General features: G+C 37.9%; 1 protein-coding gene across 1 annotated transcript in view; it reads left to right on the top strand.

The window, feature by feature from the left end:
* Positions 1-2,682: 2,682 nt before the first annotated feature.
* Positions 2,683-24,593, top strand: part of LOC104163396 (lysine-specific demethylase 7A-like) — a 27,229-nt gene continuing 5,318 nt past the window's right edge. The window contains exons 1-3 of the mRNA XM_009702399.1: positions 2,683-2,710; positions 4,064-4,168; positions 19,658-19,750. Of these exons, the coding sequence (XP_009700701.1) occupies positions 2,683-2,710; positions 4,064-4,168; positions 19,658-19,750 (226 nt within the window). The remainder of the gene's footprint in view (positions 2,711-4,063; positions 4,169-19,657; positions 19,751-24,593) is intronic.

Genomic DNA, 24,593 nt, shown 5'->3' with positions numbered 1-24,593 from the left:
AGTCTATGGAGTATGAATAGTCTTGAGATGTCTGCTGTATGGTGGTAATGTGGATTTATGTGGCTAGTTACATCTCCTCAGGTCAATTCTGCTTTTGAATGGAATTAATATTTAATACTGTTTTCTCCATCTCTTCAGCATTAAATAAAGTAGACTTTAAAACCCGACTTTCTTTTTGGAAACACTGAGTTCATTGTTGCTCAGGCAGGCATAAATGCTGATGTTTACCACAAAAGCAGGAAAGCTTTTTCTAAAAACCCTCCCACATCATTCTGTCTTAAAAGCCAACTGGAGTGAGGGTGACTGTTCTAAATTTTTAATATATTGTGGTATGAAGTCTATTCATTTTCATTTGAAACTGTCAGCTGACATTGCAGCTAGCCTGGGAAATTCATTTCATAAATTTAATTGTGTTTGTTCCATTTACATTAATGCTTTATTCACTTAAAGGCTCTTAAAGCACTGTTCATGAAAATGAGTGTAAGGAAAGGTGACTTTCTGAGAAATGAAGTCTTTGATATTGATGATATAGGATTAATCTGATCTATCATTTTTACTACTTATCAGGCAGTATTTTCTGAACAGACTGACATTTTGTTTTAGGGATATTGATGTTTGAAAGCCAATAAACAAAGGCTAAATCAGGTAAATGAAGAGGAACCCAAGAAATTGCTGTGTCTTGTTACCCAATAGTACTTGTAAAACTTCTAGTTGTCTTGCCCAAGGTACAGATTTTGAGTTTTGTTTCAATAACAAAAATATTTGGATCTTTTCACTAAAGGATTACATCATGCTGTTGACTTGCAAAACTTGGTGTCAAGAACAAGCGGAAGTGAACTGAGGCACTGCAAGTTAATGTACGGCTTTCAGGAGCGGTGATGGGCAGATCTGTGACCTGCAAAATGCCATGTGGAGCAGTCTAGGAGCAGTACCAAAAGCAAGCTAGCTATGCTAATGTGACATTGTGCCCAAGCAAATGTTGCCAGTCTACTTCTCAGGGTAGCGTTTCCCCTTTTTATTTCGCAATGGTATGCTGTGTTGACATGCCACAACCTCAAGCCCAAACACGCTGTCCCAGGTATTTGTGCTCTGTTGATTATGTAAGGTAGGACCAAAAGCATGTTAACAAAAATGGTGTACACATGTATCCTCTTAAATTTCAAGTGAAGTTCTGACTACAGTATTTGTCTACCTGGAGGACACATCAATGTGATGCAAAGGTGAGCAGCAACTTCCTGCTGCTGATGCTGTGCCCTCCCCTGTGGATTGCTAGGACCTCTGGGGACATCACTTGGAATCTCTTAAAGCTGCAGGAAAATGTGCTGCTGTGATGTAATGAATATAGGAGACGTAGTTTAGGATACTGTTCTTATTCTTGCTGAGAATGAACAAGGTAGCTGTAGTATTGAGTGACTGTACTAGCATCCTTGCTGAAAAGTGTCTTATTTAACTGCGTGAAAGCAAATGCCTTGGCTGTAGCTTATACTTCCAGCATGATCAACTGGCTTGTGCTTGAAGCATCATGAAACTCCAGTAAGAAGGATTTAAGTATGAACTAGAGTTAGGAGTATGAGTAGATCAGAATTTTCTGAAGCGAAGATGTAACTCTTAAGTGCTTCTGCAAATGTTACCTCTTGACTTCTATGTTTTACCCGCAAGGACAAATTCTAATTTCGTTTTGTTTTTTGGAATTGGTGTCTCAGCTACCATCACCAGTGAGAATGTACTGTGCATTCTCTTTCCTGGACTTTATTTGAGTGTGGAAATAACTTTATCGGCTAATGAAAAAACCACAAACCCTCCACTCTATAGAATAATAAAGCTTTTTACTCCTAGTTAGTTCTGGTACTGAATAGACTTAATCCTAATAGAGAGATCAAAATCCTGTATATTGGTGAAAGGAAGGTATCACTGTTGGTGCCAGTGCTTGACCTGTTAATATGAGGTGCTGTTACCTGCTTCTTAGAAAGATGCCTCACATACAAGTGGTCTTTTCCCAAAAGTGGTTTCCTTACATTAAGGAATAGATCAGAGATATCTCTACAATCCTGTTTGGTTTTTTGCACGTTAGTGCTCTTGTGCCTTTTTCCTTTCCTCCCAGCATGTGAATGTCAATGCGTGGCTCTACCTTAATTGGCTGAATCTTTGTTTTTCATCGGGTAGCATTGCATCTAAGTCTCTTTTTTTCTTAGATACCACGCACAGTCTTAAACAGCAATGTTAATATAGGGAGGGGGACAAGGAAATGAGACAAAATAATGCAAAAGTATTAAAACATGGGAATATAAAGCTTTAGCCTTTAGGTATGGTTGGATGGTCTGTGAAATCGTTTTGAGCAAACATCTTGTACCAGTGCCAGTTTCACGTAAACTTAGTCCAGACAAACATTTACATCATGTAATTAAGAGTGAATTGCAGTGCATTCCTTACTGCTCTTGGCGTATATGTGCTGAATGGAAGTGAATGCAACCCTGCAGTATGTGATGTCAGTTCCTGATGCAACCTAGATGGAAAATTCCCAGGGAGTTGTTTGTGGACCATATAGTACCCTGAAGTAGGAAAGCCTCTGTCTGCAGTTTTCCACACCATCAGAGGACAACATTAGTAAAATACGTTTTTTATAACACATTAGTAAATGTTTTAAATAGTCTATTTTACCGTTGGTTGTTTTTTGTACAACTGATGGAGAATTTGGAGACGGAAGTAGCAGGTAAATGTATTTTATATACTGGATTGTTGGTTAACACATTATAGTAAAATTCTGTTTCTTAAAATGCCAACCTGAGGAAGCTGCACGAGTCTCTTTCCTGTGTGAATGTATGCATTGCTCTGAGCCTCTGAGAAATTCATCAGCTTTCTATGAAGTTTGTGCACCCTGATACTTTGGAACAAGATTTTTGTTAGGAAATGTTCTATATCCCTAATATGCTTGCCAGTGTCATGCATACCTTCATATGTATTTGGAAGCAAAAGTGTAAATCTCTAAATGATCATTGTTGGAAACTTACTGGCTGTATGCTAAGAGGCTGGGAGTAAAGCAGGTAACTTCCTTTTCAGAACTCTGTATCAAACACAAAGTAACTGAATGGGACTTCTGGTTTTCAGGTGTCTGAAAAATCAGAACTGAGATTAGAAGGTTTCTCTGTTCCAGTGGGGTATCTACAAAGGGAGTGAGCAGCATGGTGAAGAAGAGACAGTCTTCTAGGTGAAAAGCTGGATGGAGAGAGGACAGGAAAGTGAAGACAATGCAGAAGGAAACTGATATCAGAACAAAGAATACTTGGAGAATATCAACTTGTACTGCAAAAGTCAGGACTTTTAAATGTGAACATTCATCTGTGAGTGAAGAAAGCCTCTGTGCTAAAATATCCACTGCAATGACAATCACTCTGAAGTAAAGTGTGGAAGATCCAAGTTCTAATGCAGCCTGTAGGTTTGCTGATGCTGATACAGATGCATGGTTGGGTTTGAGTTTTTAGTTTGATGGAAACTATTTTATACCGTGCAGAAAAAAAGAAGTGATGATCAACATTAATTTAAATTTAAAATGTAGCTTTCTGTATCTTTCTCTGAAGGGAGTCTAACGCAAATCAGTTGCATCAAGTCCAATCTTAATTCTTGCGTTTTCTGAAGATAAATACACAGTTAGAGGTTGTCTTATATAACTGCGGTTTGAATTGCTGAAAGTAAAAACTGTCTTTTTATAGAACACTGACTCTGGGTGTATTTAAATTTGATGTACTACAAATGATATCGTAAGGTTGGGGAATTCTCACTCTTCAAATAGCTTGATTATTTTTTCTTAGTATTTTTTAATTGGTTTCATTGCCAATACTATGTAATACAAACAAACTGAAAAATAAACTTTTCTTCTGTAGTTGAATTGTAAGAAAATGGCTTAGTACTTCACATTCAGTGAATTATTGAACTCATTAAAGACTCTTTAGAAATCGTTGACCTCTAAATCTTTATCTAGGAAACACTCATGGTAAAGGATTGTTCTCATGTGAATATTTACTACTTTTTGCTAATTTTTAAACAACCACCTTTTTGGCGCTTTCAGATTATGTTAGTAGAAGTCGTAAAGAAAAGCAAAACATCACTATCACTTTCAAACCAGAAGAGCAACAACTGTTACGTGTTAGTTGTACTCCAAAAAGTCTGGCAGGTATGAGTCAGACTTTAGGAAAATTTAAAGTCCTCACCAGTTCCTGAAATATTTAGAAAAATGGACAGTTCTGCCTTTTTAAAAAGAAAAACGGGTACATTCATAGTCAGGCGATAAGACTATGATGTTCCTGTAGGAAGCACTATTAAATCAGAAGACTAACAAAAAGTGTTAGTATGTCTTAAGACCTGCAAAAGGTTGTGCTGTAACACATGCTCATTGTATGTATTTATTCACTAGTGTCAGGAGCAGGGACCAGAACGCGAGATAATCTTGTCAGTGTCCAAAGAGTATGTTTGGGTCATGTTACATTCTGTTCTGGGCCTGTAATTCTTGGATTCTTTTCTGCAGAGTAAGAGGCCATCAGTGGGGGAGATAAAAGAGTATCTTTATGTAAAAAGTAACCTGGAGGTGAACATTCCCTTGAGATGTGTGTGCTTGAACTCCCACAACCTGAAAAAGCACTGCTGCTATCTCACTTGGAAAACCAAAATAACTTCTCCCTTCATAACTATTTTGTAGTGCCCAATACTTTGAAAGTATGGCAGCTGTGCTTGCCTTCTGGCCTAGATGCCAGGGAACATGGCACGTGCTGGCTGGATGCACAGGGGGAGCAGAATAGATGATGTTTTTGGAATTTTCGGGTCAAGTGGTGAGGTGTCAGGTGAGTGTAGGTACCTCTGTGGTTAGCTGTCTTTCTTCGAAATTTAGATAGGCTTTAGGGGACAGCATACTTACGTGGATATTGCCCTAATGCCTTTATATAGATGTATCTTCCCCCCCGCCCGGTGTTCTTGCAACTTCTCCCACATTCTTCTCTACTCTGCGTTTGGATGTAGTTGTTCCTTATAACTGTTCAATCTAAGCCTGCATCCTGTTGTACTTGCTATTTTAACTAATCCACTTAGTATCAACTGATGTGGAACAAAAGTCCTTTGGTAGTCTTGCTTTTGGTTTAAACTAGATTTATACCAGTGCAGTGAAAGACCCAAATTAATCTAGAAAATTTTGATTTAATAAATAACTTTCACAGAACTACTGAGGTTGGAAGGGATCTCTTAAGATCATCTTAGCCCACCCTCCCCTGCTCAAGCAGGGTCAGCTGGAGCAGGCTGCTCAGAACTGTGTCCAGTTGGGTTCTGAGTGTCTCCACAGATGGAGACTCTGCAACCTCTCTGGTCAGCCTTTTCCAATGTTTGACCACTCTAGCAGCTAAACAATAAATACATACACAATTTTTTTCCCTTGCTTAGATGGATTTCATATGCTTTAATCTGTGGCCATTGCCTTTTGTCCCCTGTGGTGTCTCTTCTCCAGGCTGGAGGGTTGCAGCTCTCTCAGCCTCTCTTCATCTGAAGGATGATTTAGTCCCTTAATCATCTTAGTGACACTTAGCTGGCTTGCTCTGGTATATCGATGTCTTTTCTACTGGGGATTCCAGAACTGGACCCAGCATTCCAGGTATGGCCTCACCAGCGCTGAGGAGAAGAGAAAGATCACCTCCCTCCACCTTTTGGCAGTGCTTTTCCTAACGCGGCCCAGGAGGTGTTGGCCACCTTTGCCATGAGGTTGTGTTGCTGGGTAATGATCAGCTGCTTGTCCACCAGGGCTGCAAGGTCCTTCTCTTGCAGAGCTGCATTCCAGCCTGTTGATTCCAGCATATAATACTGCAGATTACCCTTGCAGAGAAAGCCTAAGACACGTAGTAGTGTGTACTTTCACTGTTGCATTGCAAAGACATAATTTACTTAGCTTATATCAAAACATTTTCATAGAATCACTTCTTGTAGTATTGACACCCAAAATAAAACACTTGGATGTGTTGCTCTGGCAGACTTTCTGTCTTCTTTCTTAGAAACAATTAAGCAAAATTTGAGTCAGAAATTTTCTCCTGAAGAATTAATTTTGTGTTTTTCAGAATAGGTAAATCATAATGTCTTCTGTAGTTTTTACAGGAATGGTAAATGTCTGTACTCTTTTTCCAGGGGACCTTTAGGTCCTCTGCTTCCTAGTTTATACTTTTCTCATGTATTTCTTCAAGCATTCTTGTTCAAATGTTATTGGTGTTTTGCCTGCTATGAAGAAGAAGAAAGAATTGCAAGAGCTATATATACATATACTAGAGTGATACATGGATAAATCTTTTTTTCCCATCTAAAAGCTGTGGAGCTGAGTATCACAGACTGCGAAGTAAAGATTACCTCTAAAAGTGTTTGTGTGTAAAATGTAGAATAAAAGATGTGGACTTGTGCTTTTGCAAATAATATAGAATACTCTAGATAGCTTCCAATAGAGCAAAACTGGTTTCGGTAACCTGGATCTGAACTTCTTTGAGTTTTAGATTAAAATCAGTGTGTCAAATTATATCCAGAATAAAAATAATTGATGCAGATAAAATTCAATCTTAGTGCTGATGTAACTCAACCCCCAAACTCTATTTAGCTTTGTTCTGCACTATTTGAAGTTTCCACGTGGTCTGAAAATTACTGTGCTTCATTAATTCCATCTGAAGAGGATTTAACAGTTAGATTTCTGTAGATGGAATAATGTGTAAAAGTCACTTCTTGATATACTATGGACTGCACGGGTGCAGTTTTGGCCAGTATGCCCCTCTGGACCTCTATAAGCAGCTGAGAATCCAATAAAGATCTCTAAATTATGGGCATTATCTAGTTGATTGAAGGAGCTTATTCTACTTACTGCTCTGCCAGCCAGCCAATGTAACATCTGATATTTAAACTCATTATCTGTGTATCTGAAACAGTTTGCTTGTATCATAGCTTAAATACAAGTTAATGTAATCAGCTACTCCATCTGCATTTGAAATGAGGATGGTGAGCTAGAGATGATGAGCCAGTTTGCTCTCAGATTTCTTAAAAAGTGAAGCATCTGTCTCTACTTGCTATTGACTGCAAGTCTATTTGCCTTATAAAAGTAGGGTATTTCAAAGCTATAGGAGCCATCATGTATTACTGTATGTTGTGGTTAGAAGATGTAGAAATTATTCTGATTACTAAAATGCTTACTAAAAAGTTCTTAGCAATGTCTGAAAAATATTGTAGGCTGGAGGAGGAATTACACAGTGGAGAAGCAGAGGAGTTTAAAAATGTCTTTGATTAGTTTTGTTTTTTTTTCTTAAAGGAGAACAATTTAATGAGTTGAATTTTGAAGGTAATAAAAGATGCATTTCAGATACTGCTGCAGAGACTCTGAATGCTACTGCGAGTGTAAAGGCTACTTAGTAGGAGCCTCCAGGAGGTCTTTAATACCAGTCTGGTTCAGAAATTTTTCAACCAGTTAGGTGATAAACTGTATTTGGTGTAAGGAGCCAATTAAAAGGCGTGTAAAGCAGGCTGAAGTCAAGATTGCTGTTGCTGCGGTCTGTAAAAGCAGCAAATCAGTCATATAGTAACCCAGGAATAAGGGATCGGCAGCAAGGGAGTCTTAAGGTTGTGCTAATACTGGTTATTGGTGCTAGAACCTGGGAGGCAGAAAAGGATATTGCCTAATGTTGTTAGCAGAAAGTCATATTTTCAAGTCGTGTGTGACATAATTTTCCAGTGAAGGGGCACGGTTTAAAAACAATCATTAGCTTCCTAATCAATCTCCTCAGGCAAGGAAACCATTGTGGGTTTGTTACTGTTCACCTCCAAACCTTTTTTTATCCCTCTGCTTGAGAGCAAGGCAGATCTCATGGTGTCTACTGACAGTATTACTCAGGATGTTGAAAGCTTTACAGACTGTGCATTGCATAAAATGACACAGTACTGATAGTACTTGTTGTGCTTCATGATCTTTTTAAACAGCTCATCTGTATTAGGCAATCTGATCTTTCTAAATAGCTGATCTTTATTAGGCAACCAGAATAACCAGCTAGTACTTGTTCGGTAGGAGGCTGCAGTCCATGCCCTTCGTTGACAAGGTACAGTCCACACTTCTAGCCATTGAAAAGGAAATGGAGCTGCTGAAGATATATTAACAAATTCCCAAATGAATTAAAAACTGCTTTTAATATACAGTGCAGATCGCTTAAAAGAAGTGGTTGGCCTAATATTTAATATTAAAGAGGCACTTGTTACATAAGCTTATTATAATAATTTTTTTTGTGAGACTTGTGTGTAGGTAATTCTGGAACTCGGAAGCTGCTGTGAGTGAGTATGCAAGAACCACTAGTGAGTTTTTTCTAGTCAGTCTCTAAAAAATAAACCCTGAACACTAAGTCTTCTTGTTTCCCTAAAAGCTGGCATAAAGTGTTAATTCTTTTATAAGGAACAGGTAGATGTCTTCACACTTCGGAATGGTCGTCCTGTTTCTTTCAAACTCAAGGGTGGGAATCTAGCTGAAAACTTGTCCTTCTGATCTTGTCCTCCTTTATAGAAGGCCGTGTTTGGTGTGGTTTAGAAATGTAGCTTTCAAACTGGGTTACTTGTTTGTTTTTCTGATCTGTTATAGTTACTGCTGTACTTCAGTGGATTACTGAGAAGAGTGTTTTGTAGGCACATAACATATTGGTAGTAGCATAAAGTCATACATCTGCCTGGTATTTGCCTCAGCCACTCTTGTAGCTGGAGCTACAGATAACTGGTCTCAAGGAACTGATAAAACTAAATACTTCATCAAAGAAGAACCTGGATACCTAAAGGCAGTCAGACTAAGACTATCTTAAATGCTATGCTATCTAAAAAACCTTGGTTTGCTTACAGGCGTCTAGAACCAATGTATGCACCTCTTGGACTTGGTAATGTCTTTTTTGATGTAGCGCAGGGTATATGATTAAATTCTGGGAAGTTTTTCAGATGCAGGAAGGGGTGTTCACTGTAACCTAATTCGTAAACTATTGGCAATTTATCTATTAGATCAGAGTAGTTCTGAGTATTAGTGAATAATGAAGGTGAAGTTCAACAGGAGGCCTGACTGGGTGTAGTGACTTCTGTTGCCAAGAGGCAGTGCTGCTACTTGTACCCTTCTCTCCAGGTTACGGAGTCCCACTCCCTCTCATGGATTGGCTCTGAGAGTTATCTGACTGTGCTGTAAGCTAGCTTGGTAAACAGGCAAAAAACTGGCTAGGTTAGTTTCTGTCAGATAAGCGAGTGAAAACAGGTTGCCTTGTAACCAGGCAAGTACCAGGGTCATTGTGGGGAAGGGGAATGGGAGTGCTTGCTTGGAAGGGAATGAGTAACCTGCCTCTTCCAGGGGCTTCAAGCTGTTAGGTCAGTGCAAGCTATATCATGTCATTGCTTCCTAAGATGTGTTTATCATTTTGGGTTGAACCTCAGTTTCTCTTCATAGGCTATTTGTGTGTGTTGAATTCACTTAATTTGTGTCTTCCTTCTTCCTCTTCCAATGCTCCCTCTCTTAGAAACAAGTAACTAGTATGTCTGTTCTGTGTATGAAAGGCCCTTGCTACCTAATAGGAAACTTTGCACTGGAGCTGAAATTCGTGTTGATTGTGGTCCAAGGGCTTGGGACACCAGTAATTCTTAAAGCGCCGTCAAACGCAATGTTTCATTGAGATGGCTAGAGATAGATTGATAATTAACAGGAGTCTGTGTGCAAGTTGGTGCTGAGGAAGATTAAGACAAAAAACTAAGAATGTAAAAGTTGAGGCAAGTGAACATGTGTAGACAATATATAACAAAAAAAAAGCTTATTTAAATTTCTTTTTTTATATCTTCATTCAGGAAAATGGGTGGCCTTTATTTGCTTTAGTACAGTTGTCATAGTTGCTTTATTCCTGAATGAGTGAAGGTTTAATTAACTTGTATGCTGACTTCCTTTTTCCACCCTCTTGTTAGCTCTGTAGTAGAGCTTAGCCTATTTCTTCCTCTTTTTCTGATGGGGAAATAATGGTAGCAATTTTGGGTAGTAGTTTGTTCTCGGGTAGAATGCAACCACACACAGACACTCAGTTAAGATGTCTCTTTCAAGACAGCTAAGGCAGCTGTTTTAAATGGGTTGAAGATTTTGTGGTTTGAGGGGGTTTTGTTTATTTTTCTTTTCCTAGAATTGAGACAGAGTGTCGGTTCTGCCTTTAAAACCTCTGTGGTTTGAAGGTGTTACTTTAAAGAGCTTTTTTTGCTTGGTTGTAGGTTTTGGATTTATTTTTTTTTTTTTCTTGCTTGTAAGCACAATTATAACAGAGTAACCTTGGCTGGGAACTGAACTAAGGCAAATTATGTAAATAAGATGCAGTTACGTATCAGGGGCTTTTAGTAGCTTCTGGAATATCTTAGAGGGGAAGAGGTAAACTTCTGTTGGTTTGGAGTCTTGAGGAGGAGATAAAAATACATCGTGGAAAAATTTTCTTGAAGACCTAGAAAACCTTTGTTGTCAGTGTATAGGGAGATAGTTAATTTATTTTTTCTTCCCTTCCAATGCCCTCTGTCTTTGAACCAAATGACTAATATGTGCATTCTTGTTGTAGTGAAAAGGTTGTTTGACTTCAGTGTGTGTTTTTGCATATAAAGCTGTTTGGATTTCCTGAGCATGTACTTCTTTTGACTGCAGTTTGAACAGTCATTTTACTTTCTTGTTTAAATTCTTAATAGTTACATGAAATCATTGTATAGAAAAATCAACTCATAATGCAATCTTTTCATAAATGTAGATGATTAGAAGTAAGATTATGCAGATTATACCAAATATTCAGTTGTCAAAGTATTTTGTAAAAGTAATGGCCCTTTCTCTCTTAACTTCATTCCAGCAATTTCAGTAAATTGAACCAATTGTACTTAAAATCCAGCTCTTGGAAAAAGCATATGTTCAGTTTCAAAAGCATATCAACTCATTTTCAGACTGGACTGGAATTATGGAACGAAAAATCGCTGTACAAATAATGTACATCAATGTTGTTTCCCTGAGATTTTGGGTACCATGGTGATTATGTTGAATACACGGCTATGTCCTTAAATGTAGGTGGAAGGTTTTGTTTTATCTGTAACTGAACCTATGTCTTATGTAACTTGATAGCTTTGTTCCATTGATCATTATGTTCCTGTTAGGTTTCTACTCTTCAGAATCCATTCTGTGGAGTTGAGCTTTCTTTGACAAGATGTCATGTACTGATTTTATTTATTTTAGCTTCTGTGCACTGAGGGAGTGAAAAGCACTGTTACTTGAGAGAGATCAAATACCTGTCTGCACGTTCGTGTTACTGCAATACCACATTTCAGATAAATATTATGTAATTTAGAAGCAATAGGGTTCAGTTATATTAGGGAAATGTAAAGCTATGTAATGAACACTTACGTTTTTAGTGTGCAATGTGATGGTTAATCTAAAGTAGACTGAGACCTCTTAGGCTTTTGGAAGTGTCAGAACAGATGGCTCTGAGCAATCAAAGGTCAGAGTTATGTGTATGATGGCATGCAGCATTGTTATTCTTGGGATTCTTGTGTGTTGTAGGATGATGCAATATTGAATGAGTTAGTGTATTTTGAGAGTTAGCCTTACATGTCATTTTTCTGTCCTTAAGAACTTGGTTGATGGATGTTGTGTGTGAGTGAATATGTACTAAAACTATATATGCTGTTGGGCTAATATGCATATATTCTATACAGATCTAAAAAATGTATTTTTTTTTTTCTGAAGAAAATTGGTAGCTCTGAGGGGAATATTTTCTACAGGTAACCATTATTCTGTTTTTCTACTTTTAAAATTATTTTTAAAAAGTGTATTTATGCATGCTATTTGAGTTGTGTTTATACCAGTGATTTCTTTTAAAAGGTATTTAGTTTTGAAAAGTAAATATGACAAAAACCAAAAGCTCAAATATTTTTATGTTGGCTATTTTTTTCTGTAATTTATTTTGAGGCAGTGTGGTTCTATACCTGGTTTAAAGAAGTGACAAGCTTCTATACAATTATTTAATTGCCAAAGTAAGTCCTTGAAAGCCTAAAATTACTAGTATTGCCATTCCAGAATTGTTACCATGCTTATCCTGGTAAAGACTAAGATAGCTTGTACTTTCCCATGTTGTTCTGTGGTTTTTGGTCAGTTTTATTCCTTTGATGTAACTGCATGCATTTTGAAGGGGGAAGTGGGAATCTGACTGGTACTTGAGGTTCAGGTTTTTAAAGCTCACTACGCTTTTTTAAAGTTTTAGACTCTCCTTCAAATAAACTTCATTTTTTAACTGTTTTTGTGCTGCAGAATGGTAGGTAGTCTTTCAACAGTATTGCTACACTATGACTTTGTCTTTCTATTCCTAATTAAGTATTTTAATATTGTCCCTGAATGAGTGGCAGATGTGGCTGTTTGGTGGTGGCAGTGACATCTTTAGTCTTTCTGTTGTTTTAACCTGTAAATATTGCCTGTTTGGCATCCTTTTTCTACTTGGAAAGAATAGGCTTGAATTAGATGACTAACCAGAATTCCTTAAAATTTGCCAAACTGACTTCTTACCCTATGCTTTTCTTTGCATTCTTGGGATGGAGTAGAAGAAGCTGTTCTTTACATAACTTACAAGCTTGCTAATTAATTTTGACAATAAATGCAATAATATTTTGGGGTTTGTTGCACTCAGGTTAGGGCTGAAAGGAGCGACTGCAGATCTTGTTACAGGTAAACTGAAAAGTTTTCTATAATACTTGCCTACTACTTACAGAGTTATTTATTCAGTATATTAATAGAAATATCTTTCATGTGTGATGATTTAAAATTCAACAAAAAGGCCTAATACTAAAAAGGCAAGTATCAGTCTCTTTCTTACATGTATGTATCGTCGACATAAGATTGCTAAACAGACATCTCTGTCCTATTGTTTAGCAATCTTTTTTAGAAAGACAAAATAGCGTACCGATGAAATAACAGAATATTTTCAAGTATCATGTCTTGAAAATAACATTGTTATATGTGTGGTAAATAACTGCATATAACTGTAACATGTATGTTTTATTTATTTTTTATTTATAGGAATCTTGTTAGGGTTTCTAAAGCCTATCTGAAAAAGTGAATTGAATGATGGTTAATATTTTTTCTTTAGATCAGCTTGTTGAACTGACTTGTCGTGTGGCTCCCTGATGGTTTAGATCTGGTGAGAGAAGTAGCAACTTCAGTTTTAGGACAATTAAGGCTGTCCTGTTACTGATGAATCTTTGTTACCTCTATAATTGACTTATTTGTTTCCTCATCCCTGTTAAGGCACAGGGGGACTCACTATCTGTATATCTTCTCAGCTCTTCTGTGGTTAACTGGGAATTGAAAACAGATTTTGGGGATCTGCTCTGTCTAGATAGTAGGAAACATGCCTGTACCCCTAGTAATTGTCTATAGCCCTGAGTTCCTAGTAACAGGGAACATGCTCTAATACCCCTAGTATTTTTCCACTGTTCAGGATTTTTGTTGGTTTTTTTCCTACTGAATGTCAAGACATATGCTTTTTTCTCCTTACAGATAAAGCCTGCAGTACTCTCTGAGGCATAGCAAGGAAGGGTTGTAGGTGCTGATGCAAGGGTTAGACTTGAACAAGAGGATGTACCAAGTTCTTGTTCAGAAATAGGATAGTAGAGAAAGAAAAAGATTGCCCATAGTGTTTATTCAGGCAGAATACAGGGGCATCTTGGAAAACGTAATTTTCATTAATTTTATGGCTTGGAAAAGATGCAAGGTATTATGCGTAACTAGCGATAGGACAAGAGGAAATGGTCTCAAGTTGCGCCAGGGAAGGTTCAGGCTCGACATTAGAAAGAACTTCTTCACTGTTAGAGTCGTTAAGCATTGGAACGGGCTCCCCAGGGAGGCGGCGGAGTCACCATCCCTGGAGATGTTCAAAAAACGTTTAGATGAGGCACTTCAAGACATGGTTTAGTGGGTTCAGCGGGCATGGTGGCATCAGGTATATGGTTGGACTTGATGATCTTTGAGGTCTTTTCCAACCATAATGATTCTATGATTCTATGCCTAATTAAACATGCTAGCAAGAGTCCTGAATCTGCATTTTTGCTGCACAATGGCAGCAAAAAAGCCAGACTGTTCAGGTCAGACTGTGGAAAACCAAGAAGTCTTTGGGCCTGAACTTTGTGTGTCCCGAGGAGAAAGCAAGAGACTTAAAGACAAACACAACAAACCCCAGAACTTTGACTCAATTTTGAGCTATAAATCACTATCCAATTGTAAAACAATATCTATCTAACAACATCTGTTAAAGAAGTAGTGGATGTTCCTGTGATGGCCTGTCATGTTTCCTCATCTGCTGAGTGAAGCTTATAGGTGCCAAGTGTCATGGTGGTGTTGAGAGAAGTGGAAGCTACTGTGGGAAACTTCATAAGAAGTGCAATTGCATCTAGAAAGAACAGTCTGTTAAGTTGTTTTCCACATGCTACTGAAAGACGTGGAAAAGGAGCTTATGGAATTGAAGTGATGGGGGAAAGCAACAGAAGATGGAATCCAAGAGGATGGTGTCTTGTGTACAACCCAGCTTCTCGACAAATTAACTCATTTTTTCCGTGTTGAGGATGGTTCATCTGTTTTCTGAAGTCCTTTTATTAGATCATCGAGAATAGAATACATCTGTCAGTTTTCAAGATTTATATTTTCAGTATGTCTAGTATACAGGAAATCTCAGAAATTTCCTAGTAGGAGTATCTTGCTGACCGTTGATAATCTGGCCTGTTAGTCTTTTCAGCTGTGACAATTAAATTTGGAAAATGGGCATCCAAACTTTACTCATATCTTGACTTTTGTAGTGCTATGTGTGTAATCATTCCCTTTTATACTTGGAATTTTATATAATGGTAGAGTATATACACTACTTTTTTAAATAAGATAAAAGAACTTTTCAAGTAGTCCTGTCCCTTTAAGGACACTGAAAATAAGACCTTGAATCAAGAGTGCTTTGGATTTTTTTCTTAAGCCAGGATTCTTTCAGTCATACCAACAGAGGCAGTTAAGCAATCTTGAAAATGTCGTGGTCATGCTTGATGATGTCAGAAGTAGGGAAGAGAAAAGACAGACTGGATTGGGAGCAAGCAGGTATTAGATTTGGAAGGTGCAGCAGCTTGCATGGTGAGTGACATGGCTCCAATAGTTTTTCACAATGTTGTGTTGTTTGGGACTTCTGCAAACTCCTTGTACAAGGCTTTCCAGCATAATTGTGAAATAGTTGTTGAATCTGTCATACCAAATTATCTGTACTTATCTCTTAAATTCTAAATTAATAGCACTACTGCTGTAGAGAACAACCTCTGCAGGATTTTTTTTTTTTCCCCCTGTGACAGAAGCCTTATTTTCTCTTTACAGAAAAGCAGAGGTCCGTTGGTATCTGTCAGATATGTTAGATTGTCCTCTTCTAATTGCTTTTGATTTACCCTTGCTCTTTTTACATAGATACAAATATAATAATCAAATGGAAAGTTGAGACTAAATCAAAAACATTCACCTTCTAGTGAGACTTAAGTCTGGAGAATTGGTTTGTCAAACTTTGAATAGCAAGGGATCTCTTCAGTTGCCAGGGATGGACATGTTCTTGTATGTGAAAAAACTTAGCGCTTCCCTGATCCTTCTGCTGTCTCTGACTGACCTTGCCTTGATACTAGACACCTCAGGGAAGTTATGAAACTCTGACCACTCTGAGACTGATGTCATGGAGTCTATTTTTAACTAAATTTTTCCACCTTGCTGTGCTTCTAGAACCATGTCAAGTAAAATTGAGCCTAGTCAGGCCTTCCACCTTCACGAACAGAATTAGAGATATATTTTTGCATAGGCTCCTGCAGTTTTTTATTATTATCTTTTTTATTTTGTAATACTGTAAACTTTTCAGCATTCCTGAGTATGGGTCTACAGCTCCCTGCAGGAGATGAGCAATTCAGAAACTAGGTAGATATATACTGATGACATTTCAACCCAAATGGATGGCGAGGTGAAGGATAATAATGATATTTCATTCAGGAAAACATCAGTGGATTGGGAGTGTTACTGTGTTTGAGTGTGCTAACGCCTTCCAGGCTCTCTGCTACCTCTTGATGACCTTGCTTTGATGCTTGAGGTCTGAAGTTGCACTTGCCACAGTAATTGATTGCTTGCTACTAGCCGGAATGATCAATGTCAGGTTCATCTGTGTACATTGGAGAAAGGGACTCTGGAAAGTGACTTGCAATGGTGCTGTATGTGATTGATAGGCTCTGTGGCATCCTTGGCAATACTTGTTCTTGCAAGTGCTGGCACCTCATTTGCTCTTTGCATCAGCCAGGTTATCTGCTACTACTTGGAGAAACTGACTGCTCTTGGCTTGGACGGGGATACTCTTCACTGGGTAAAAAACTGGCTGGGTGGCTGGGCCCAAAGAGTGGTGGTGAATGGATTTAAATCTGATTGGCAGCTGGTCACAAGTGGTTTTCTCCAGGCCTCAGTATTGGGGCCAGTTCTGTTTAATATCTTTATCAATGATCTGGATGAGGGGATCGAGTGCATCCTCAGTAAGTTTGTAGATGACACCAAGTTGGGTGGGAGTGTTGATCTGCTTGAGGGTAGAAAGGCTCTGCAGAGGGATCTGGGCAGGCTGCATCGATAGGGCAAGGCCAATTGTATGAGGTTCAAGAAGGCCAAGTGCTGAGTCCTGCACTTGTGTCGCAACCACCCCATGCAACGCTGCAGGCTTGGGGACAAGTGGCTGAAAGCTGCCTGGCGGAAAAGGACCTGGGGGTGCTAGTTGACAGGTGGCTGAATACGAGCCAGCAGTGTGCCCAGGTGGTCAAGAAGGCCAATGGCATCCTGGCCTGTATCAGAAAGAGCGTGGCCATCAGGGTTAGGGCAGTGATCATCCCCCTGTACTCAGCACTGGTGAGACCGCACCTCAAATACTGTGTCCAGTTTTGGGCCCCTCACTATATGAAAGTCATTGAGGTGCTGGAACATGTCCAGAGAAGGGCAATGAAGCTGGTGAAGGGCCTGGAGCACAAGTCTGGTGAGAAACAGCTGCAGGAACTGGGGTTGTTTAGTCTGGAGAAAAGGAGGCTGAGGGGAGACCTTATCACCCTCTACAACTACCTGAAAGGAGGTTGTAGCGAAGTGGGGGTCGGTCTCTTTTCCCAAGTAACAAGTGATGGGACGAGAGGAAATGGCTTCAGGTTGTACCAGGTGAGGTTTAGATTGGCTTTTAGGAAGAATTTCTTCACCGAAAGGGTTGTCAAGCATTGAGGAACAGCCTGCTCAGGGAAGTGGTAGAGTCACCATCTCTGCAGGCATTTAAAAGATGTGTAGATGTGGTGCTTATGGACGTGGTTTAGTGGTGGACTTGGCCATGCTAGGTTTATGGTTGGACTTGATGATCTTAAAGATCCTTTCCAACCTAAACGATTCTGTGATTCTACTAGATTTACTTCCAGTATCTCCCAGTTAGTGTTTTACCTTTCCAGTTAGTGCTGAGTTTAGGGCATAAATAGTAGACTGAAAATGTTTGCTTTCTTTATTGAACGGCCATTCCAGCTATTCTAATACTATTCCACTATCACCTGCCATCTCTGTACACAGAGCCCCATGTGCCTTCATGAAAGGTTATGGAATTAATCAAGTCAGGGAAGGTGTTATAAGAGACAATAAAATTAACATTCTTAACCAGAATATGACAAACAGTGATCAAAGCTTGAAGATATTTTTACTACACTTTGATGCAAAGTTCTTACTGTTAGTCAGCAAGATAATCTGATTGCCGTGATGATGAATGTATCAGATAAACACCAAGGAAAAGGAAAGAGGGCAAGTGAAGTTTTCCTATGAAGCACTGTGTTTCATTGAATAATTATGCAAACTTGAGCAAGATGATACAGCTCAACGTAAGTATCTTTAGCTGTTCAAAAATCAAAAATTTAGCTAAAATAATGGGATTCCTGAGCATGTATAAATCCAGCCTTCTCACTTCAGGCTTTTAGAGTGTATATTTTAAAACAGTATTCTTATAATACATAGGATTATGAGTCACTCATCTATTCTATAAAAAGAGAGAGAACACAAGCAGAAGGAAATGGGATGTGCATTTTTAAAGACTGCTTCTGCCTTGCTTCTTGTTTATACATCAGCTGAATTTTCATGTAGTAACAATTCCTGTAGCTGTGGTCTTAAAACAGACACTAAATATTGCAAGAATTGTGAAGAACTGTGGTAGCTGAATTTTGTATTTAGATTTTAAAATAGTATGTATATAAAAAAGCAATATAATTTCTAAATTTCATGTGGTATGTAGCAAATGGAGAAGTAGAAAAACCAGCTGAATCTGTTTTCAGAGGATTCAGAATGGTCTACTTCTCAGTGATAGTTACATGAGAGATGCTCTTCAGTTTCAGGTTTGATTTGCTCGCTGGTGTGCTCTGAATGCCAGACTGTTTAGTATATTGTTTTGGCAGCATGTACTGACACTTACTGGAGCGTGTCAGCAGTTTTGGCACTAGGCTGCTAAGGAAAAGACTTTGTGTAGCTAGGTCATTTCAAAGCTTCAGTGTTGAAGCAGTCATTACTCTTTTGATATGAAACGGGTTACATGAATGGAGTCCTATTCTCATGTTACTAGAATGCATTGAATATAAATACCTGATTTTAGTCTAAGTGTTCAGTGTTGTAGTCTTGCTTCTGTATTATAAAATCAGCAATTTTGTAAGTGTCAATGAACTTTTGAGAGAAAGAACTCTGCCAGGATTCCGATTCCGCCAGCAAGTAGGGAATTACTTTTTCTTTTTTTTCCTTGAGAACTTTGTGCAAAAACACATCTTCTCCAATTAACCTCTAGCGTTTCAATTTCTAAGAAAATGTACTTTATTTTGACTTTAAAAATATGTTATTTACACCAGTGTAGGTGCTTTGTCGTGACTATTATAAAGATCTTCAACTTCAATGCCACTTTGTTTTATCTGGGAAAAAACGTGCACTGGGAAAACATTACATCTCTCATCTGCTCTTTGAAATACTGGTTGCTATTTTAAAACAAAAATGCTTCTACAAAGTGATTTCTGTGGTCACTTGTGTAACTAACATAGCTGGTACTAATAGTGTAAAGATTTCAGGGAGAATGTGAAGGTGTTCTTCGTTGATTTGTCTTGGGGAGTAGGAGTCAGTTATGTGCTTTTTGCAGGAAATAAAAGAAAAAACAAGAAAAAGTCCATCATATCATCTATAAATTGACAGCACATAGACTTTGGAATTCTTTTGAAATCATAACTTTTATAAGGAAAATTGCTCGATTTGATTTTGCATAAACTGCTGTAATTAGGATCAAAGCGTTTGGGGGATTGAGGGGTAATGGTATACATTTTGGACTCATTTTTAAAGAAATTTGAGTCTTGTTTTTCATTTTTAAAAATTTTTTTAAATGGCATTCTCTTTTCAGTGATAAACAAATCATTACTCAAAATTTATGTGGCAACCCAGTAGTTGAGATAATTTGCTATGTCATTACAATTTTGTAGATTAAGCATGTGCTGGTAAAAACTTAAATCTTAATTATTTTTTAACTTGAAAAATCAATCTTGCATGCATTCTTATTAACATTTTAAAAATATTATTCCAGCTGTGTTGGGGTAGAGGAGCACCATGCTGTTGACATTGATCTGTATCACTGTCCCAACTGTGCAATTCTCCACGGACCTTCTCTAAGTAAGTATGAGTTATTAAAATTTTACTTTACACTTTCAGTCTGTCTTCTCTCCATGTACAATTGAAAGACTGTTCAGAAGAACATTCAAGATGAGTTTGATTATTTAGAAGATACTAGTTCTGCACAACTAATTCTGAGCTGATTAAAAAAAAAACAAACCACAAAACAAACAAACCATCCTGAAAGGTTCCTTCATCTGGAGGTGCAGATAGGATAAAATAAAAGCCACCGATACAGATTAGAGAAATCAAAGTGTGCAGAGCTAGAAGAAAACAATCTGGATTTGACAGAGTGTGAGAATGACTATTAGGGAATCATCGTTTGGGGGGGGGGGGGGGAGGGGAGAAAAGAAGGAAAAAAAAAAAGGAAAATCTAAAAGGTGGCTTAAGGGTCATATATTTTAATCATCAAAATTCTATGTTTTCCTAAAGTTGCCTTCCTAAGTAGGAGTTAGCTGTTCTACCTTTCTTGACGATTGTAGACTATATGCCACAACAGTCCAGTGAAATCTGAGAATATGAACTTCCTGTGGGGGGTGATGTGTTTGTTTGGTTTTTTTTATTTTTATGTCCTTGGGAGCTCCAGAGCTCCACATTTCAGGTTTCTGATTTATAAACAAGTGTCTACCAAAGTCCTCATGCAATTTTATGAGTTGCCAGAAGAATCTGTGAAACAGAGCAGCAAGAGACACCTCTTCTTTGTCTCTCCTTTCAGTAGATAAATTTGCTGTAGAGATCTGCAGTGGAAGGATGGAGCTGTTTTTGTCTTTCTGTAACTACTGAAAGGACACTGCTTTATCCAACTCCCTAGATTTTTTTTTTTTTTCCCCCCATGACTTCTGTTCTCAAAAGGAAACAATGTAAAAATGACTTACACCTTTCCAATAACGAATTAAGTTTTTATGTTCAGCCCTGAAAAATATTTCTGTGCAGTGTGTGTCTTTAGCCTCCAAGCATGGTTATTTGCATTTTCTAGTGTGGTGGGTGTGGTTGGTTGGTTTGTTTGTTTGTTTTTTCTTGAAGACCACATAATGATTTATAGTCAGCAGTGACTTAAGATCTAGATTCTTTTCAAAGCTGCATTTACTTTACTGTTTAGAAATAAGTTTTAAACCACTGCACCCTTAGTGGTAGTCCTGTGGAGTATGAATAAAGTGATAAAGCATCACTTATTGATACTTTGCTTGTCTCTGGTAGGTCATCTAGATTTAGTAGAAGCTTCAGACATGTCACTTACGAACCTAAGCAGAGGTGATATACTGGAATATATCTTCACCTGGAATTTTATTAATTGTTCTTAGGTAGGCTGTCAGAATCAAATCTATGATTGTTTGTGGTTTGGGCTCTACTTACTTTAGTGTTTAGAGAAACTGATAACGTCTCATGACTTCAAGTCTTGCTGCAGTGCTCCAAAGTGCTTCAATTGTATGAAACTACGTATGTAAGTAAAAAAGGCATTTTTATTTACAGCTTTGTATTCTAAAATCCCTTTATCTAAAGGAGTTTTGAAAGAGACAAAAATTCAGCTGTTTGATTTAAGAGGGCAAGTGTATCTGTGTTTTCAACAGACACTTATATAATCCCATCTAATCAAATGATGTAGTGCAAAAAATTGGCTAAAAGTATGCAAGAAACACATACTTTGTACTACCAAATGGATGGTTACTTTCATTGTGCTACAAAATTAATTATGTAAAAGTTCCAATAATGAAAAGAAAGCTACGGCATTGTTAGATGTGAAGATGAAATTAACCAATCAATTTATTCTTGTATTTCAAACAAAAATAAAGTGTGTTCTTGATTTGGAAGAGCAACAATTTTACAAGACCTTTAGTAAGCAGCTGTGTGTGTAAAATGCTAAATAAGTAATCCTAAAATCCTAAATAATTAAAGAAAGAGCAATTTTTAAAATAATAATACACTATGGAGTTTTTTTAGCTTACTTGGTTTAGAGTCTTCATATTATATTTTGTTATTTTCAAAGTTTTCTCAGTGATTTTTAAGTCTGAAAATGCTCTATTTGCATGAATGCTGGGAGGCAGGTCTGTCACCAGACTCTAGAATCCAGTGGTTTAAGAGAGCACAAGGTGCAGTACATGTTTACAGGGCTCTGTTGTCAGGACATTACTTTCTTAATCTGCTTTTACCTTCTCAATTTTTGTCTGACTGTGGTAGTCATGCCAGTGTTTGGTCTGAGCTGACAATATAAGATGAGGTACCAGCCCTTAGCAGTAGTATTCTGTGACTTCCTGTATGCTCCTTAACATTTTTTCCGTCTTCCTGTGCTAACATTTCTCTTGCCTTTTTGGGGACTGGGAATCACCTTGAGGACTGCTTCCAAGACTTGGGGCCTCATTGTACAGACGTACACCTCTTGAGGATCCTCACTTGAAGTCTAGCATGTGACCTCTGAGGCAAATAGACTAGTAGTGTGAGAAAGCAGGGAACAGCGTTTGCCTAAAGTAGGTACAGTTATTGCCCCATTGTTTTGGGTGTATAAGGAATGTAATTTAAAAATAGCTTTCTGGTTACTTTTCATAAAAACTTCATCACGCTCCTTTCCTTTTCCCAACTACCCTGCAACTGTCTAGTGTACTTTTACTGTGTGTATTTTTAGTGTTGTCACAGTGAGTTGTGCCTCAGTCTTCAGCAACAGCAAGGGTGAACACTAGTTCCTTCCAGTAGTTTGGAGTGATTGGGAGGGGGGAGGTGTTATACGTGCATTTTAACTTAGGTAGGTTTGGATTTTTTTGTTTGTTTTAATTTGAGCGTGAGGATCCATTCAGTTAAATTATTTTTCTTGCAACTGTTGTTGTAATGTCTTAAGGGGTTATAAAAGCTCTAGAGTTAAGAGATACGTAAGCGGAAAAAGTTTTCATTGCTGTTTTCTGTTCTTCAGCATTCTCTTACTTGTGGAAGGATGATGTACATTGCCAAGTACTAAGTAAAAGAATGACTTTAATTTCTGATTTTTAAGCGTTGGAAAGAGATTTTTAAAAGTTGGTTCTGTGCTATAAAATCTGTTAAGCAGCTGTATCATCTTACAATTTTAATGAGCTGTTATAACAGCCGTAAGTTTATGAGAAACTACTCTGTTGCAAATTAGTATTAGCCACTAATTTCTTGTATTATTATTTATGACTGAGAAAATAGGTTTGAAAACTTAATAAACCTGGCTTGATTATTTATGAAGTTTTACTGTATTTGGATAGTTGGCTCATTAAACAGGCACTTCAGCACTGGTTTTCAGGTTAGCAAATAGCTATAAATGTCAGTTTATTCTCTTAAATGTCTTCTAAAGGGTACATTTTGTCATGTCTGTAGGAAACAGCTTATCAATAGGAATAATTACCTCTTACGTGTAATGACTATAAGATGTCAGTTATTCCTATATAACCAACTGTTTTTTCTGGAGAAGCAGCTTTTATTTTTTTCTTTGTGGAAACTACTGTTTTTTTCCCCCCACTTAAAACCTTAGCTTCCTGTTACTGTTAGCTATGTTTTCAGTATTGCTAGCACTTTTTTAGATTTTTGAGTGCATTGTGACTTTGGTAAAGTTAAGAATGAGCTCTTCCATAAAGTTCAAATTTGTGTTAATACAGTTGTTTAGCTGGGTGTCCTATTTACATTGTGGGCTATTTTGTATACACCTGGAAAACACCATTTGTGTTGACAAGCAACAGTAGGTTTTCCCTCTTCTGTTTCTTCAGCAGATGTAACTAAATTTTGGCTTAATATTGGTGGTGAAATTATAGATCTGGTGTCAGTAAGTCTTCCTGGGGCAGTCTTCCAGTAGCAACTATCTAATGCTGTGGATCAGAGTTTGGCTTTTGTAGGAAAAACTGAAATACAACCTAAAAATTGCTGTACCCATAGTATATTTCTTAGTGTGGTAAAAGATATGCTGGTGAGTCAGTAGAAAGGTAGCAAGGTCATCACTGTTGGAGTTTCTTTCCCAGATGATGAGATGGCAGTCCTTTTTGCTGAGGCACCTGTTGGGAATTTAATAGGGCTTCTCAGCCTGTTGAATGTTTGAGGACAAGAGATACAGGTTTGTTTGTATAGACAGAGAGTGCTCCAAAGTGCATTTTGCTAACAAACAAGTAGATAATACAACCAAGGGCTTCCTTTCAAAGCAGTAAACTTGTGTTCTTTATAAATGAAGGTACAAAATAAGTGATTGATGAAGATGAATTAATGAAATACCCATTATGAAATAGTTTGCCACGAAATAATGACAATTTGAAGACAGGCAGTAAGTTCACCGTGATATCATAAGTCACTTTGTGCTCTGCCTTACTTAAGGCCAAAAAATTCAAATGGGGAGGCTGCATACAGCTTACAAAATATGAGCTTACAATTATAATATACAGCCTTTCAGTATATAAAGGGGGCTTTATAAGAAAGAAGATGACACATTTCCAAAACCTGTAGTGACAGGACAAGGGGTAGTGGTTTTAAACTGAAAGAGGGTAGCTTTAGGTTGGATATAATGAAGAAACTATTTATGATGAGGGTGGTGAGACACAGGAAGAGATTGCCCAGAGAAATTGTGGATGCCCAATCCCTGGAAGTGTTTAAGGCCAGGCTGGATGAGGCTTTGAGCAACCAGGTCTACTGAAAGATGTCCCTACCTATGGCAGAGGGATTGGAGTCGGTGACCTTTAAAGGTCCCTTCCAACCCAAACCATGCTATGGTTCTGTGAATATAGTTTGTTTGGTTTTGTTTTTTTTTTTTCTCATTTGTGTGTCTGTAATTTGTCATGGGGAGACCAACACAACAGTTGGTCTGCTGATGAGAATGACTAGTTTTTAATTTTCCTCAGCCCTTTAAGTGTAGGGA

Source organism: Cariama cristata, unplaced genomic scaffold (genome assembly GCF_000690535.1).
Source record: "Cariama cristata isolate BGI_N322 unplaced genomic scaffold, ASM69053v1 scaffold9186, whole genome shotgun sequence".
Classification (NCBI taxonomy): Eukaryota; Metazoa; Chordata; class Aves; order Cariamiformes; family Cariamidae; genus Cariama; species Cariama cristata.
Note: the sequence above shows the minus strand (reverse complement) of the source record. Positions and strands in the feature narration are given on the sequence as shown.